This window comes from Molothrus aeneus, chromosome 5, assembly GCF_037042795.1.
Source record: "Molothrus aeneus isolate 106 chromosome 5, BPBGC_Maene_1.0, whole genome shotgun sequence".
Lineage (NCBI taxonomy): Eukaryota > Metazoa > Chordata > Aves > Passeriformes > Icteridae > Molothrus > Molothrus aeneus.
This window is the reverse complement of record NC_089650.1, coordinates 34,421,259-34,441,010: the sequence shown is the minus strand read 5'-3', so window position 1 is coordinate 34,441,010 and position 19,752 is coordinate 34,421,259. Positions and strand designations below refer to the sequence as shown.

At 39.9% G+C, this 19,752-nt stretch overlaps 1 protein-coding gene across 1 annotated transcript in view; it reads left to right on the top strand.

The window, feature by feature from the left end:
* The first annotated feature begins 13,015 nt into the window (after positions 1 to 13,015).
* Positions 13,016 to 19,752, top strand: part of LGR5 (leucine rich repeat containing G protein-coupled receptor 5) — an 88,935-nt gene continuing 82,198 nt past the window's right edge. The window contains exon 1 of the mRNA XM_066549962.1: positions 13,016 to 13,227. Coding sequence (XP_066406059.1) covers positions 13,016 to 13,227 — 212 coding nt within the window. The remainder of the gene's footprint in view (positions 13,228 to 19,752) is intronic.

The following is a 19,752-nucleotide window of genomic DNA, read 5'->3' as shown; positions in this document are numbered from 1 at the left end:
AATAAAAAGCCAAATAAATCTAATGGCTAAAGCTGTGCTCCTTTTCTTGTTTCAGAAGCAATGTCTTTGATTTTTCAGGTGCATCTCCACTCTGCAGAACTATTTAATGCAGCCATTTGGCAATTTACACAACTTGTGGATGTGGTGCTTAGGGACATCATTTAGAGGGACTTGGCAGTGTTAGGTTAATGGTTAGACTCAATGATTTTTAGAGTGTTTTGCAATCTAAATGATTCTACAATTCTACGGTGTGAGCTAACTCAGTTTTGCATTTGTCCTGAGAGATTTGTCTGCTCAAAGCCAGCTCAGGTATTTCAGTATAGAAATATAGAGGCATGTAAACACCTCTATTCTGTGTCATAATACAGCCCTTGTGAGTTAAAATTTCCACAGATGTAAATTAAAATTAGCATAATAGAGTATGGCCTGAAAGATTGACACAGTTATAGAGTTAAGAAAACTGTGGAAGGAAATGATTCCTTGAACTTGCATTTTTCTCAATGTGAGCTCTACAAATCATAACTACAACCCACCTCAATTATTAGATTTTTTTCCCTTTGATGACAGAAAAACAAAACCTTGAAACCTCACCCTTCAAATTCCAGTATTTTCCATCATGTGTCTCAAAACCAGGTATAATGGCAGAGAAGTACCTAAGGTGAGGGTGCCTTCAAAGCAGATTTTTTTTCTCCATTCATTGCCTGCATAGAGCTTAGAGTGGTAAATGGTGCCTTAAGGGTTTGAATGTAAGTGAAATGATTCACAGCTATCTAATAAATGCTGTTTATATGGGAAGCTTCTAAGGTAATCACATACCAGCAATGAGTTCTAAAAATCTCCAGTTTACTAAATCCATCCATACATATAAGAAATGTGCAGACTAACTATATCTATATTCTGTTGTCCTGGCAACATCTGGGTGCCTGATGAGATATTGAAGATGCAGGTGGTTTGTAAACCTGTAAACCAGTATTCTCTGGTTTCTGTGTACTATCAACTGCTATCATGCCAATTTAAGTATCAAAAGGATAAAAAATTTACAGATGTGCTATTATAACTAAAATGATTTTTAGTGCATTTACATTATACTACAAAGTCAATCCAAGAACTGTTGTGGCAGGTGTTACAACAGCATCTGGAAATGGTAATATCAGCTGCACACCTCTCTTCACTCTTCTGACAGGCTCCATTTGGGGCCAGAACTACCATAAATCCTGTGGACTACATTGTAGGTTCAGCATTTTCAACAAGTATCTCTGAACAAAGCAACCTGTAAAACATACACTAACTTCAAAGCCAGTCTTAAAAATGACATTTGCAATGCCAGTTCCTCCAGGTAGATAGAAGGGTAACTTGGAAAAATAATCTCATGAGGTTTCTCCAAATTACCTCTGTATCTTCTGATTGTGATTTTTTTCTATTTTCTGAAAAACCGTCCAATAAATCAAATGTATTTTGATCAGGCTATCTGAAGATACAGTGCTCTCATCAGTACTATCATCATAGAACTACCAGGGTGTTTTCTAACCTTCCTTCTCATATCAGCTTATATTGTAGCTGGGTTCATCACTGCTAATATGTGACAGATTTAGTCACCCAGTTTGTTAAAAAGTTCAGAGGGTTACTTCAGAATTGCCCCTTGTAGACTGGGCTTTAGTAACTTCCCAAAAAACCCATCTTGAAATACATCTCATAAGAACTGTGGTATCATGTTTGTAAAGGAAGTTTTCCAGAAGATTAGTTCAAAAAGCATGTCCTTTCTTTGACAGTTACCCTTAATGGAAATCACAGCACAGGCCCAAATACACCTGTAACCTGACGTGTCCATGGCAGAATGATGGGAATCTGTTGTGTCACTGCTTTTTCACATGTCATTCAAACTCATCAGGTGAAAAACAAACTAAAGAAATGAGAAAATCACACTGGACACTGGAGTGAGAGAAGGGAAGGAAACATTCACAAACTTTAAGGCCTTCAAAAACCAGATTTTCAAACTAATTCCATTGTTAATAGAAAGAGGTGAGCTGTACAGGAGGGAAATATCAAGAATGCCTAGATAATGCTTCTACTCTGTACCATCTTCTCACTCTTGGTGTATTCTATGTTGCCCTGCTTTCCTCTGACACTGAAAACTTCTCTTTCAAACAAATTATGTACTTCTGTTCACAATTTTGGGGGAGTAAGGGTCTGCTGTCTCTCCCATGCAGTGAACAGTTGTGTCAAGCAGCTCTGTGATAACTGTTGGTCACAATGAAGGGTGTTAAAACCATTCCTTGTCATCTTGACTGTGATGCCTTTGCTCAGTTAGAAGCATGTTAGAGACCACTACCACTCTGTCTAAGAGATGATGTGTAAGATTGATTTTAAAATGAGCTGTATGTGGTTTTCCACAGATTTATTAATAGATGGCAGTTAGTACTGGGGACATGCAGCCATTTTCCTTAATGCCCAGGGAGGTGCCCAATCTGCAGACTTGTCCTCTGCACTTGTATCACACCTCTCCTCTAGGAAAGGCCTGCTGGTATGTAAAGGGTCAAAGTGCAGAAAGGGGACGTGGGCTTTCTCTTTACACAAGCAGAATACCATTTTTTACCCTGAAATCTGAAAGGCCTTTCAAGATGAACATGGAGTTAAAAGCTATATTATACAAACTCATTTTCAAAAGTTTAATCTTTATCTCACGTGTAGAACAGAAACACAGAGCAATGTAGGCTGGAAGGACTTAAAGAGGTTACCTTGTTTAATCTCCAGATCAAGGACCAAATTTGGATTAGGTTTCTCATAGATTATTCAGTTGATATCTAAAAAAAATCAATGAATCAATGAAACATGACATAAATTATGCCTAGAATTAGGGGGTAGCTAAAAAGAAGTGAGAGAGGAATATTAGTTTACTGCTAAGTTTTACAAAAGAACTAGGATTATTTAATCTGCGTCCTCACTTCTCCACTTCTCGCTCGTCTCTTTTAGTGATTACCTGAAATCACAGAAAGTAAAAACTTGTTTCTGTCGAGTATTTTCTTTTCTGGTCTATCTGATGCTCTTTCACCATAACACTACTGTTACTTCAGAGTGCCCGAGCATTTCAAGTGCAAGTTTTATACTTCTGATGCATTTTGAAGATTATACCTAATGTATTTTAATAGACACTTGATTGTATTTTTGCTTCAAAGAATAATTGGTTGAAATAAACTGCAACTCGAATCTTCTCAGTTCTACTGCCCGGAACGCCTGGAGGCGAGGGTCTCAGAGCTCCAGCAGCAACCAGGAGAGGGAGCTCAAGCTTTTGGCTTGGTCTTGTCTCGCTGACGGCAGGAGCAGTGTGAAGGCAACATCAAGCGTACAGATTCCGTACAGATAAACTCAAGTTTTGATAAGAGATGGTAGCTAAATTACTTTTTAATTCAAGCAGAAGTATCTGTGTCTTGGGTGTGTGTGATGTTGGCAAAACAATAAATAAAATCCACAGCTTCCAGTAATAAGCAGTTAAAAAAATTAATTGGTATGAATACACAAACATATGGGAAAACATTCAACTTCTTCATGGGGATATGGGGATATGGTTGGCATGTATTAATTAGCCCTTGGCCTCATATGCCTTTTCATCTGTCACTACTTTTTCAAAAGTCAAACTAATGACTTCAGCTACCGCTTCAACTTCTTCAGTTCAACCACAGCTTTAGTCTCCAGTGCTGCAAGCAAATCTGTGCACTTATATTGTCCATATGACTCCCAAAAGTCATACAAAGTACAAGAAACAGATTTATAATAGATATCTGTGACTTTCCCAAGAACTAGTTCATCCTTGTAATGTGTTACTGAAATTGAATTGCTTGTGCTGTTTGGTTTTAAGTTGGTTGGGGTTTTTTTCAAATACCCCTCTTGCAACACAGTCTTTGTGTAAAAGCAACAATAAACATACTTCTCATGCATTATGGGTATACTTTTACAGAGATTTATCTGAACAGTTTCAATTCACTTAAACACAATTCTAAACTTGCTAGGTTTTACTCTGGCAAGCTACTGAGATAGAAAGATTGGCTTTGCACACCAAACCTTATGGCACTACCGCAAAAGCCTCTTTAATTTAGACGGACTGCAGTAAATAGTAAGTTGTATTTGAGAAACATCTATGTACCTGTTATAACATTTTCTTTGTATCTGTCAGCTCAAAGCAGCTGTAAGAGATGAAATAACTCACATTACTCCAAACTCCTACACATCAAAATAATTTTATGATAAAATTAACTTAGTGTTAAATTTAATGCAGTCCCTTAGAGACATATTCTCAAAAAATATAAATTAAGAGTTCTTACTGCATAGAAGAAACTTCTCTTCAACAATGCTTTTGGAAAAAGTTTTTTGATGTACTGCTGGACAACTGTAAAACAGGAGGAAATTCTAAACATTAAAGCTCCAAAATAAAATATATCATAAATAATCTAATTCAATCAGTGTAGTAAATCTGAATTTAGGATTTCAAAATACCTTTACCTTGTCTAACTTTTGAAACTCTTTTAAAGCTGTTCTCAATTTTTAATTAAATTGTTCAAAGTTAGAAAGCAAAAACCGCTTGTGTCAAAATTAGCAGTTAGATTTTAAAAGTCCAAATAAATAGTAATACCATACTCAGAAGATTTCTGAGCACAAAGGAGCACTACTAAAGAGTGGTATCTGAATTGAAACCTGTATTCACCTCTAAATTCACCTGTAAATAATATGCTTCAGTCCTAAATAAAGTTTAACACAATGTTAATATATATACATATTATAATGCATAATTGGACCATTTATCATTGACCTCTGACACTGTACAGAAGGGACAAATTTTGCTCTCTGTTACAAATGGGTCAAGCTGTAAGCTGTTGAGGGGATAGAAGTCTGAAGGAAAATAATAGGATAGTTGAATTCTGTTGCATGGCCACAAGCAACACAACACTCCTCCTGCAGTGCATTAAGTATGTGTTTGTTTTACACATAAAGATGTGTTTCCTGAAAAGGAAAACTTAAAGTGCAAATGAAAGTCGAAACATACAAATACATTGTTTTTGACTTGTTGCATTCGAAATCCATTCTAAGGGGCCAAAGTGAAAAGTAATCATTTTTCAATACCATGCATTGCTCTCTTCTTTTGTCATTTTCTTTCTCTTTTTCAATTCTCAATCCCATCTGTTTTTACCACAGTTCACAGAAATATTTCAGAGAAAAAATAAACCTGACCAACTGCTCCTTTCTATAGCACTGCTGCTCCTGCCAGATTCCAAGTGGCATTAGACCAAAATGATAAGTACTGATTTACTTTCAATCATTTGTTTCACCAGTCTCAGGGGCTCATGAGTTAAAATTTCCACAGACGTAAATTAAAATTAGCATAATAGAGTATGGCCTGATGCGGTTCAAAATGCAAATGCAGATCAAAAAATATGCATAAACAGAACATACTAAACCTGAGCTTTTCATATACATCCTTGTTTGTCAGTGTTTCGTGTATGTAACTTCTCAGGGTTCTGATCCTATTGCAGCAGTAACACTAATTGTAACCAATGCCAGGATACTTTTGCCTAGTGATTTAACTACCCACAAATACATGAAATCATTAATGTAGGTGCTTTGAACCACTTTCTGGAGGGGTCTATTACACTTAGTCAGCTTCAGAAAGATGCCTGGGAGATTAAACTTGGGTGGTACAAACATTTTCTCCTCATATCCTACTGTCTCCATTAATTGCTAAAGAAATGTAGCCAAACCCTCAGAGGCCCAAGTTGTTAGCAGAAATAGATACACTGGCTTCTGTGGTCCAGGTCCATATAAATTTGGATTTCTTCCAGGCAGTCTTTTAAAACAAAATTCCTGCAGCAACTAGGCATTAGGAAATTTCAATTCTCATGACAGCAATTGGAGGGATATCCAAACCATCCAAGCATGGGACACTGTAATAGCCTTGAAGAGCCTATAAGGTTCCCTGGGAGATCTCAATGGACAGAGAAAAGGGTTCTTCCAGCTTGAAGCCAGAAGCCAGAAACTGCCTTGAGCAGGTACCTCTTTGTCTTCAATGATCACAGATGAAGACAAATGAAGCCACATCCTGTTCTCTGTTTTGTGGAGATGTTAGTGTCATGGGTCTGTGCTGACTCTCTGTTGACATGGGATTCATAAATATAAAACTCTCACAAATAAGTAGCTTGCTTCAAAGACAAACACATCCCCAAACAAATGTGCCTGCCCTGAAGTCAGCTAACCAACCTTGCCAAGGAACAGAAGAGCAATGCAATGCAAAGCATGTTATAAACATGTTGATGTTGTGTAAGGCCCTGATTCTGACATTCAGTCCAGAAATATATCTCTACATCTTTCAAAAAAGTTTAGCCCAAATACGTAGCAATTAATAGAGTAGTAACACTATTGGGGTAGTTTTGTAGAAGAAGATCACAGAAATTTGAGAGTTGTGTATTTCAGCTGACTGAATTTACTGCAGGTAACAAGGCCTCTTGCGTCTTTGTCTTGCAAGTTTTTTCAAGGTGGGCCACCTTCCCTCCTCTTCTCTGTAAAGACCTCCCTGTCATTCCCCTGCTCTAAAACTCCTGTTTGCTCTGAGTGTCCCCATTCTCTTTTTTCCAAATACAAGGGTTCATTGCACTCACTCTCATCTTCCTATCAACATCTGTGCTGCAATCTTTCTTCTTCCCTTTGCTTCATGCCCCCCTTCATAAGGCTCCTTCTCTCTTCAGCTTCTTGGCAGCTGTAGAAATCCCACTTTTCCTTTCTGATTTTTGGTCTATTCAGATCCTTGACCAGTTCCCTTCCTCCACCTACAATAAAGGCTTTGCATGATTGCCAGCCATGCAGAAGAAATAGCATTCCTTGTACATCCATGTAACTCTGGCAGGCACTGGTGGAGGCTTTGTGGATGTGTTGAAGGTCACAGATCTGTATTTTGCTCCTTCCCTCCCTTTGTGTCATTTTATACTACTGCAGATGGGACTGGATCAACTTCAGAGACTCAGCAGAGGTTGATAAGGTATCCCGACAGTTTATCATCATGGTACAAAGCGGATGAAGCACGTGAGCCACAGAAACAAGGACGCTTCAACAACTGTTCTGATTAACTATAAAGCTTTGGGAATTAATTTTGCACTGGGCAGTATGCAAATAGTTTTCAAAAACTTCTTGAAAAATGGAGTCCCATTAGGGTTTCCATCTGATTTATTCCAGAGTTCCAGTCAATGACAGAAAAAGCTCTGCTGTCAAGAGGACAGAGATGTTTGAAATCTTTGAAGTCTTTGAAGTTTGAAGTCTTACTCATCAAAAAAAAAAAAAATCTTGTCTTCCCTCTCTGCAAAGAAATTTGCTTTTTCTGTGCTTACACCTCAGGTGACAAACACACAGAGAAAGAAATAAAAATACAGGCCTCTCCCTCCTCTGTAGGGAAATTTACAGGAAAACACAGTATTACACCACATCTAAAGCCTTCTGACAATTTGTCACAATTAGGTGATTCTTTCCTACATACATTTCTTCCTTTTGCAGGGCAGCTGATCCCAGAATGACTAAAGCTATTACAACCACCACAAAAAAGAAAAAGAAGTACAAAAAATATTATTGTGACCTCCTTCAAATAACTAAAAACCAATGTAATCACTCATTATACAGTATCATGCAAATACACTTCAAAACCGCAGGAACCCCAGGGTGTTTGCCACACAGACACAGAGGGAGAAGGAGGAAAGAATTGGACAGAATTTCTATAGGTGCTGCTAAATTAAAAAATTATTCATGCACATGTACTCTTTTACTGTCTTTTACCCAGAGCAGAGTGCAGATGAACATAGCACATCCAGGACACAGTAATACATCATGACTCTCCACACTCACACATATTCAAAGGTTTGACATTTTACAAGCATTTAAGGAAAACAAAAACAATCCTGCAACCCTCTGTGAACTGGAGTCAACTTCCTCACAGAAGTGGCGGGATTGACTTCCATGGGGTGAACTTCTGCTGCATTAAGTGAGCAATACTTTAAAGACCTCCCTCAAAGTCCAGCTGATAAACACCACAGAATGCAGAGCTCTCTGAACTTAAACTACAGAGCTAAAATGCACAGTAGTGTGTTTCTAAATGTTTGGTTCTGACACTTGCTATTATAAGGAACAGGTAGTTATTGATTACTTTTGTGGGGTGAGAAAGTAGAGACCCAAGGCTCTGCAATTCAGGAAACAGAGATTGTCTGGGGCTACAGGTGAGACAATCTTTGAATGGGCAGTTAGATATATTTTGATAAAATAAGATTTAGTGAGCCAAAAAGGGAGCTCTTGTTTGTTTTCAAAGATTAGTTGTTCTGGTAAAAATCTTACTTAATGCCTACCATTCTTCATGCATCTTTAGACACAACTTACTTGTTGTCCTCCTTCTTCTTCTGGCTTTACCTGAGACATATAAGGACAAGGTAACAGACCAGTAAGTGCTAGAGTTTAAAAGCTTCATTTAAAGTAAAGTTTAAAGCACATAGTTTCTGTGCTGGTGAAATACTCACTTAATGCTTTTTCAGCCTGGCTGTGATTCTCTGAATGATGTCACATCCACTCCAACTCAAAATAATAGGAGGTTCTTTTCATATACCTTATTTTCACATTTTCACCTTAACACACATATTTTATTTGCTAAACAGAGAATTACTGTCACAATTAGTTTTCATTTATTCAAAAAAACATTCAGTAAATCTGCAGCCTTCATATTTACATTTTCCCCTTGCTTCTTTCTCGAATTTCTAACTATTAAAATGTGTCTGGGTAATCCTGACTTTTGCATTAACATTGCCATTTTTCTATCAGGTATTTTCAGACTAATGTTCATGCCAGCATTTGCTTCAAAATTATACATATAAGACAGCTGTCACCATATGAATTGCAACAGTAAAAATACCTTTTTTCTAGTTTTGTCCCTTCTTCCCATTAGAAACTCAACTATTGAAGCATATTTCAGATGAATCCAAGTAAATCCTTGCTGTCAGATGTTTCACCACAGCTCTTCCACCACCCTGAGTTCAGAACTGCTGAGTAAAGTGTGCAGCTAGATGGCAGTGTGCCAAATTAAAGAATCAGTATGAAATTGACTATTTCTAATAAAGCATGATATAGGATGTTTTAAATAGCATGAAAACCTAAAAAATCAAATCCATAATGATAAAATAAAACCATCCATAATATTATTGTGACTGAAAAGCTGTAGTCAGGTGGTATATTGAGCCAGGGCAACTAAAAATCCTGTATTTCATTCTGCCTCAAAGAGCCACTCTACCCTAACCACCCTACATTTCAGGTACCAGCTCTTATCACTATGTAAAACAGAAACAGTGCCATCTGCCTTGGTGTGAAGAGCATTGTATGGCTTAATAAAGGGATGTAAATACTTGTGTTAGTTCAAGGTCCTCCATGAAATGGGACAGATAATATGATGCAAACGAACAGGAACATACACCAATAGGTAAATATGGGACCAACTGAACACAGCACATAAATACCCTTCTGCTGAATAAAAAGCCCCTAGAGCAATAAAACTTAAGGCACCATTCTCCAAGGCTAGCTGGCATAAAAGGACAAAGGAGGTGTTCTGCAAGGAGGAAAGGATCCTTCTGCTCAGATCACTGAGCAGTTGCTGTACTGTTCACCAGCAAAACAGCCTCAGGGCTGTGGAGCTGCACACTTGCCCACTGGACCCTTTCAATGCAGGGATCTCAATACATTCGATGAAGAATTTCTTATCCCAATAGGCAGAAAAACAATTCCCATCCCGCACAGGATCTTTGTTTTCTCCACAGTCTAAACACACAATTGTACTTACTGCCTTCTAGGAACTTACCCTAAATCCACAGGCAGGAAAGGATAAAACATGCTACACTCAGCTATAAACTAGTTTTCTTTGCTGCTGTGCTTTTTACTTTGGCTCTGTATTGGACTTGCCTTAATATTTAAGCTAGCTGATACCTTTTGCTAGTGCAAGATCTGTTAACACTTCTGATATAAACTCCATTTTGACTGGGACAACCAAACATTTCAGGATTAAGCATGATTTTTCCATTGTCAAATGTTTTAGCCACACTTTTAAAAAATTATTTTATTAATTTTACAATATGGGAGTAGCAGGGAATAGTTTAGATGGACAGTTTTCTTTTTACAGTCCTATATTTTAAACCCAAATTTCACATAAGTCTAAAATCTGTCATGCTGTAAGTAATGACGTTAAATATATATATACAAATAAAAAAAAAATATATATAAAAATATATATTTGCTGTGCATTCTTAACATATGAATTGTTACACTTTTTGTGTGCTAAGAATATATAAAACACAACACATAATTTTGTTTACTTGTAGGTAATATTTCATTAAGATTCTTTTTATACTGGTAAACCTTAGGCTAGAGCATCCCCACATCTTATATCATATTCAAAAGATCAGGGGTTTTGCCTGAGTATCAGGAAGACAGGCTCAAGAGAACATTCCTCTGAGATCCCTGAGGGATTTTGATTATTGCCTTGATGAAAGCCAAAGACCATTGATGGCTGTACCATGGATGTCACTTCAAGTGACCAGGACATTATGGTGAGATGATGGAACCTGCAGGAAATCTTACAGTCCCAATGGCCCTTTGGAACAGTAACAGCACCTCCCAGAGATGTCACCAAACAGGCTCTTGTTTTCCTTTTTCCCTTCATGGAGAACCAGAGACCTGTGAGAAACATGAAAAGGAAAAAACTGTACAGCCTAGTTTATCTGTACAAAGACAGGAATTATCCTCATCCATACCTACAAAACACTTCTTTTCATTTTCAAGCTACTTTACTTTCAAAAAATCTTTAAGTAAAACTGTATAGAAGTACATTAAGTATTTTAAAGAAAGCTACTAGCTCAACAAACGTATTTATTCAAAACAACATACAGAGGATGACTTTTGCAGTTGAACTCTCACTACTAATTAATGTATGACTGTCTAACTTGGCTTTCTAGAACAACAACGACCAAAAAAAAACTGTATAAAAGCCTCAAGTTACATAAATACTGTTTACTACACTTATGAAAAATATAAACTTATAGACGTGGGCAAAAGAAGCCAGAATTTTTGGGGAAAGAGGTCTCCTAGACACATATCATGACACAGAATGAAAAATCCTCTTCCTGGAGAATTTCTCTCTTCGGGCACTTCTCACAGGCACTTTATGCTTTCAACCACTGTTTTTTGTTATCTTTAGGACAAGGTGATGTTTGGGGAGAAGTTTCACAGCAGCCCCATAGGCCAAAACATTCTGGCCTAACTAGCCAGACAGCAGATTCCTTTTTTACTATTTCAAATAAAACACTTGAGTTCCAGTACAAGATCATTCTTCAACTCAGATTATACCAGATTATAGTCCAGAGGTGAAAACAGGTGTTATAAACTGGGTAAAATATAAAAGCATGTATTTTGCTGACCTTTTCATTAGGCTCTCATTTCAGACTTAATTGTAGATTCAAAGAGAGTGTAGCAGAAAACCTTTAACTAATGTTCTCCAAAGCATATTGAGTAGCCTGACCAACAATTTAGTTACCTGTCTAAACAGGAATTGGGCTGGGACTGGGTTCTAGCACTCACAGCTAGTCTCAAATTTGGAGTTTGTGGCCAACTTTGTTCACAGTGAAAAGTGATTTGGAGGAAAAAGTTTTTAAAAACCTTGCTATCCTCACCTGTTCCTCACTCATTCACAGATGCGTAGCACAAAGGCAAGTTTGTGCACTCCCTGAGGAGAACCTCTGGCAAGAAGCTGGATGAGGGACATCTCAAGAGCTTTCAATGGCAGCTTCACTGTGAACTCAGTTTCCCTCAGCAGACAGTCTCCTTTAGAAAATTGTTGCCTGTTGGCAAGCCTGTGATTGAACTATGTGGTGAGGGAAGAGAGTGGATCTCCATCATTGACCATGACTATGGTCTGCATGGGACCACCAACTAAATAAGGTCTTGAAAGATTAGATCTCCCAACAGATCTAGCCCACTAGAGCACCCAATCCTTTGTCCCATCACCCCAGAGACCCCCCCCCCACTCACCCCATGGCCTCAGGGCCATAACCCCACTTCCACAACTGCCTGGTCTCCCACCTCCTAGAAATGTCCACCAGGTGCGTCCCTACCCCAAGGAAGGATTCCCCCTCAAGAAGAAAGGACTGAGAGGGCACCTCATAAATGTGTATAAATACCCGGTGGGCAGGAGGGAGTGCCAAAAAAAATGAAGGCAGGCTTTTCTCACTGGTGCCAACCACTAGGACACAAGGCAATGGGCAGAAGCTGGACAATGTGTGATTCTTGCGGTGCCTTGTGAAAGGCTAGAATTAAGCCTCGATGATCCCAAGGGGTCCCTTCCAACTCAGTTATTGTACGGTTCTATGATTGTGTGATGCACAGGAAGTTCCACATGATTATGAGGAAGAACTTCTTTACCGAGCAGGGCACCACTCATTGGAACAGGTTGTGGAGTCCCCCCCACTGGAGGTACTCAGGAACTGCCTGGGTGCAATCCTGTGCCATGCGCTCTGGGATGACTGCCTGGGCAGGGTGACCCACGGCGGTGCCCCGCAGCCTGACCCGCTCGGCGAATGTGAGATGAGGGCCCGAGGCGAGCGCCGAGGCGCGGCCCGCTCGGAGGGCAGGCTGAGGGCGGCGTTCCCCCGCTCCCTCCTCCCGCCCGCCCGCCCGCCCGCCCGCCGGGCCCGCGGCCGCCCCCGCCCGCCCGCTCTCTCGCACGGCGGCGCGGGCAGGGCCCGCTGCGCTACGGCGGGCAAGGCTGGGGCGGCGTCAGCGGGCGCGCGGTGCCGGCTCCAGGGCTTTAAAGCAGCGTGTAAGCTGAGATGCTACCACAGACAGCGGCGCGGCGGCGGCGGCCGCAGGAGCTCCTCGAGCCCAGACGGGCGCCCTCCTTTCGCCCCCGCCGCGCCCCGGAGCATGAGAGCGGCCGCCCCGCGGCTCTAGGTACCCCCCGGGCCCCATGGCGACGACCCGCGCTGCCCGCGCCCTGCTGCTGCTGCTGCTGCTGTGCCCGCCGGGGCTGCGGCGGGGGGCGCGGGGCGGCGGGCAGCGCCCGCGGGGCTGTCCGGCGCCGTGCCGCTGCGAGCTGGACGGAGTGCTGCTCCGCGCCGACTGCTCCGACCTCGGGCTCACCGCCGTGCCCGCCAACCTCAGCGTCTTCACCTCCTACCTGTAAGTGCGGGCCGGCCGGCCAGGGCGCACCGGCGGCGGCGGAGGGAGGGCTCGGGCCGGCCTCCGGCGCTGACAGGAGGCGCTCCGTGCCCGGAGAGAACACCCGACTTCAAATAAGTTTCTAATCGCTTTTTAATCAGCGGGCGCGTTGTAAAGCGTTTATAGTTGTCTGGCTATCGCGGTGCCCGCTCCGGCGCCCGGAGGATCGCTGTGTGATGTGCCGTTTGGAGGGTAATTAAAAGCGATTGCAACAGCAGAAACTCGATGCGATCCTCCGGGACGTTATCTTCACCTTTGCTTCCCGGGACAGGGCTTTGAACTGCGGCCGCTGCCGATTTAATCGTTAACAGATCTCCCCTCGGGTGGAGCGAAGGCAGTGAGTGAATAAAGCGCGCTCCCCGGGGACAGCGCTCGGGGACCGCAGTGCCGGTGTCCGGACACAGGTGCCGGTGTCCAGATCCGGGCTCTGGCCGGCGCACCCCGCCCCTCGGAAGGCTCCCCGGGCCTCGCAGCGCCCGCCTGACAGGGCATCCCCGCCGGCACGGGCTGCGCTCCTTGCGGGCTGCGCTGCATCCCGGGCGCGCTGAGCTACAGCGTGCAGGGACAGAGCCGGCGAGAACGGAGAAACTCTGCATTAGCAAAAAATCCACCCAAAACCCTGGTGAAACTTCGTTTGCTTGCTTTTTTTTGGCTCAGTGTTCGTCATTTAGCCTCTCGTGGTGTCGTGTCTTGAAAGTGCTGGTGCTCTAAGTGTTCCTTTGCTGTTCTCCTTACTGATTGCATAGTTTTTGTGGTTGTTCGTTTACAGCTTATTCTTCGTGCCCAGCATAAAGTATGTCTGGTTTTGAACGTGTTTGTCCAGTCTCCATATTTTGACATGCTGTAAACATGCTTGCTACTATAGTTACTGTGAAGATGCTTTCACAGCATTCTGTGTCTGGCATACTAAGGTAATCGTTCTGAGCACACTTCTCTGTTAGTACCATGCTTCAAAGGACATAAAACACATCTTACATCTGAAAGACAGAATAAAGTAAGCTAGAAATTGATTTCTATGCAAAGTATAAACATGGCAACATGGACAAGGTGGAAATTAAATGCAATCAACCAAATCTAAGTATATATTAGGGGAAAACCTAATTTAAAGAAAATAATATACATTTATAATGAAGGTGAGCAGCTGAAAGACCTTTTTTATATATACTATGCATGTAAATACTATTCTGAAATTTTTCTTAAGACCATTTTTAGCTTATTTTATCAGAAACATTTCAAAACAAAGCTATTGATAATGTTAGGAGGCGGGAGTCAGCAGTCAGCATTACTGAACAACCACTTACAGTAGAGCGAAACTTTGGCTATGTGTAATAAAGATACAGTCCTAAGACATGTACAAGGTCTGTCACTAGTTCCAGAAGTAGCAGGTCCTGATTTTGGGTATGCATAAGATACAGTGTTTTCTGGTGCTTTGGAAAGCCATAAGCAGAAGGGTAGACAGTGATGGTATAAAGGCATACTTAAGCTGTACACATCCCATGATAAGAAGTAGAGACCCTAAATTCCTCACTGCTTGGAGGAATGCTAAAACCAGAAAAACATGAGACTGTTTGACTGTTTTATGAAAAGAAAGAGAGCATATATGTGGTAATGTCAAAATACCATCGCTGGGGTTCTTCTGCCTCTGGTAACCTGCTTCATGGGAGGATTGTGATCTAGTCTGCCCTTTTGTTTCTAAATCCTTCTGTCCTTCAGAAGGAATGTCTTTCTTCAGTCAAAAATCCTCTGTTGTTCAGTGACATACACCCTGAAGTGAAAATATGTTATTTGGATAGGCAGACTTTTAAATGACCAAGACTGCATGCAGGCAGTATAAAGGATAAAAGACCAATTTATACACATAAGCAGCTACACTTACCATTTTCCAAATTTACAAGGCTGCTATCCTTGGATTGATTAATTATTGCCTAATAATGCAGAACTATGGCTCCTGCCTGCCTTCCGTAAAGAACTGTCAGGTCTCATTGTCTGTAGATGGCTAAGCAATGGCAAATTTTAAAACATGCCTGCTTGTTATAGGCATGTTTGCCTCCCTGAGCTTGGTAATGGCCAATCAGCTGCTTCTTGATTATTCTCCTTTCTGGTTTGGTTTTTTTTTTCCCCAAAAAACTCAAAAATATCTTTTTCTGCTATGACAACGTTTACCTCAGATCAAACCAAGAGATTAAAATTGTGTACTCACAGTTAATCTCTTTCAAGAAAAAAATAATCTTCAGTCAATTATGTTCTTGCACCATAGATTCATCTGACCAAAACCAGTGTTTAGTGCTACCTTGGATTAAGTTTGAGTTTTTAAAGCTTTGGGTTGTTTTGGGTTTTGGGTATTTTTTTTTATTTCTGAACTTTTTATCTTAGTTTAACACTCACATATGAGAAAAAGGTTTTCTTGGTGTGCACTGGAGATAGTGGAAAAAGCTGAAATGCTGAGGCCATTAAAGATTTGTTTTATTTTGAAACAAATGTCTGTAGAGCATGATGTATTATGGTGACTGAATTTTACATGTACCATCCTTTTTTTTACGATGGTACTCTTGCAGCAGAGCTAAATGTACTCTACAGATGTACCTGCTACAATTTTCTCCATTCTCATTTATAATCCCAGGCAGCAATTCTTTCCTCCCATCAAAAATATTTTTATTTATGATTATGTGTCTGCTGCCATGAACTGTTAGACTTTTTAAGAGCAGGCAAGGAGAATCCATGAGTTTCTTTCCATTCCTTTTTCTTCATTTACTTTTAGGGTAAGTAATGTATTTGGTGTATTCAATGCAACTCCTGTTGACATAAATGAGAATTCCATGTGCTGATGAAGGGCAGGACTGAGTCTCTGTTTCAAATTAAGAACAGGTCACTTTCCTATCAGTTCACAGTGGAAAGAAGAAGACAGAATCTACGGGTCTTTTGCACATAGGACCCTCATTAATTCTCAAACCAAACCCATGAGTTAGTGAAATATTGTTACCATTTACTGTGATGTGGAAAATTGAAGTGGAGAAGGGCTTGCTCAAAGTTAGAGGTAAAGTTTATGACAAGCCAGCCATTAAAGAAATTCTAACTCCATTGTTTAACCACAGGCTTGTCCTGCTTTACTTATATAACCCTAGAATAACCCTAATTATTTATTACTCCTTAAAAATTGTGTGAAAGTTGGAAACTCCAGTTCAAGAATATTTAGTATGACAAGTAATGAAAACAGATTTTCTTTTCAATCTCTTCTGATGACAATATAGAAGACAGCACTTACAGATTTTTACGTTTTTTTGGGCCTGGACAGTACAAAAAAGTAAATTTATTTTAACTGCCAGGGCTGTCTAACAATTTGTATACTGTGTTTGTGATCAAAACCTGTCAATGATAAGCAGAATGTTTGCAAAATGTTAGCATCATGGATTGACAGAGATATGCATGAATACAAATATTGCAGCATGTTGCCTTTACATTATAGTTGACTTAAAAAGTCTAAATTTAGGTATATTGTAAATATGTGTGCTAACACTTGGTGAAATACGATTCATATAATTTTTAAATTTTCATAGAAATAATTTATTAAGAAAAATTATTTCTCAAAACTTTGATAACATTGATATTATTACAGTAGAACCTATGAAGAAGATATCAATGCCTGTTAAAAGGTTTCAAATCTCTCAATCTTCAAGTAAATTTTGTCCTTCCACTTCATTCATTGCTATGCTATTGTATTTGATGATAACTGTTCCTGTAGAGCACAGTCAAAAAAGACTCTAAAAGTGTTTAAGATGAATAAACATAAAAATGGAAAGGAAAAAAAAAATTGCAATGAACCTGAATGAAAAGATTGCTTGCTATTTTGGAGGTAAAGAAGTATGTTCCCAGAAATTGACAATGCTTCTGAAATAAGAAATATAGCAATTTTTGTGTCAGGAATACCCAAAATCATTAAGAACAATCCTTTGGGGTAAATTTGCATCCTTTTAGTCATTCTGATCTCACAATGCAAATTCAGGTCTTGTATGTGTCTTCATCAGAGGTATTTTGGGAATGACCATGGTTTTTCAAAGAGATCAAACAGCAGCATGAGTTATAAAGTCTCCTACACCTTCCAGATCCCTTGACAAGATTTAGGAGTTAGATATTTCATAAAATGTCTGTCTTTTCTTAGGAACTACTTCTTTACACAGCTACAAATTTTATAGACCTTAAATTAATTAATTGTCATATGGTTTCAGTTAGTAATCTGAATCTTGTCCTGATTGAGGATGAAGGTGAATCCAGGTTCTGGATTTAGAATTTGGTGCTAAATCTCCCTTTTGAAAAGGAAACATAACATTTCTTCTCTACTCGTGGCAATAGCACATATGCAAAGGTGAAATATACCTGACAATAAATTAGAGGTAAACAAAAACTGAAGTAACAAACTATGCAAAGTATCATGTTTGCCAGTTTTCAAGAGATTTGCTTTAAATTTCAAAACAGTGTGTGTCAAGTCAAAGTCAGTTTCTTTGAGAAAAATTTCGATCGAAAATGTTTTTTGAACTATCATTCTTCTCACTTGAGAATACTGTGTTAAAAATAACTCTTTACACTGCTTCCTAAAGAGCCTTTTGCTGCTCTGAAAGAAAAAAAGGCTCTCACACATTACCTCTCTCCTTTAGCGTTTGCTCTGTGGAAACTCTGCATAAATTGACAGGGAAAAGGAAGCTGTTTTTAAGCTGGGAGAACACAAGGCGCTGACAGAGTGAAGGCACCTTTGCTTTGGTTGGTGTCTGAAGCACAGCGGACAATTGGCCGGGCAGAGGGAGCCTGACTCCAGCTGAGAACGCGTGCACTGGGCTGACCTTCCCAGTCAGCATGCCAGCAGAGATTAGGCTTCCCTCAAGTGCTCCCTTGTTAACCCAGCTTTTTCTGCAATGTCATTTGTCTCTCAAATGCTTCAAATTGCTACCAATCTTTCAGTAGTCCAGATCACTTTCTTTTATTCTGTGTGTTGGCCAAGATAATATTTCATCTGCATGCGCTGCTTTCTTAATTCTCTGTTGGCTATTTAAATAGTCATGATTAATACAATTTATGGTGTTGTCCCTGATTTCCATACTTGAACTGTCCAGCAGATCTGCTTATTTTCCCAGGAAAAATCATGGTAAATAAGGTGTGGTTCCTTTGGATCCAAGTTAGCTGACTGAAGGCAGAACATGATGTGGTGTTTTTGACATACCAGAACAGCTTTAGACTTTGGTTAGAAGAAAATACCCTAACATTGTTAAAAAAAATAAGATATGATCAAAGCATGCTTACTCCTCAGAGATTTAGCAATTCATGTGGCAAATCCATATGCTTTATTCTCTGTAATTTTTGCTGAGAAAAGCTGAGAATCTTCTGTACAATTTTACTGATCAGATGTGAGAAATTTATCACCTGGAGAACCATAAAAGACATAAATATGGCTGGGGAGAGGTAGGGCCTGAAATGATGTTACTGACACTTGCTGAAGGAGTGCTACCTTTTTCTGTCTCTCGGAATTGAGGTTTAAACAAAAAAAAGTACAAAGATAGTGAACTGTTTCAGCTGTATAGGGCGGCAACTCATGGTACCCCTGACTTTGTCCTAGCACTTTTTTATTTCCTGAAAGTCTACAGGCAATATCTGGTAATTTTTGAATTAGAGGCCTTAAAATGAGTATTAAAGAAGCAGCAGCACCCAAGTAGAAATACTGTCCTGGAATGTTTTTGCCATTTAGGTGGAAAAGACCCCCAGCCAGCTCATATCATACTAAGCACCAGCAATCCCCGGATCTCTAAGCAGTAATGAAATGGGATTGCAATGCAAGTTCCCAGGAACTGGTGCCATTTTATCCAGCTTTGCTCAGACAGTACATTCTGTATCACCTTCCAGATTTATTATTTTGCTGCGTTTTTCTAATTTTTCGCTATGAGCTTTGGGTTTTAGGGGCTGTGGCCACAGCGCTGAGGTCATTCCCTGAAAGGACAAGCTATATTTTCATGTCTAGTCACTGCTGCAAAAAATAATTAATCTGAAGTGTAGTATTATCCAACAATGATAATTATAATAATCAGCCACTCCCAAACTGGGATTTTATTGGTAACAAATGGGCTCTTAGTTTGGGTCCAATTGTATGATTTGGCTTCAGTCCTGCAAATACTTATCCAGATACTTAACTTCAGTGTCAGGAATGGTTCCACTGAAATCACATGTGCAAATGTTTGTTGATCAAGGCCTTTAAAAATTCTAAAACAATCATCCCTTTCCCACATGTCAGCTCGTTTGTGGGGAATAGTTTCATTAAGCTGTTCTCCACCACTGTCTCATTGCACAGCCTAAAGCATTATGCGTATCATAAATCATTTAATACCATTGTTTTCAAAAATGGACTGATTTGAATATTTATTTTTATCTGGAATGCACCATTCTCCAACGATATTAAATTATTTAGTTGCAGTGAAATAATTTTAAGGACCTATTTGGATTAAAAAT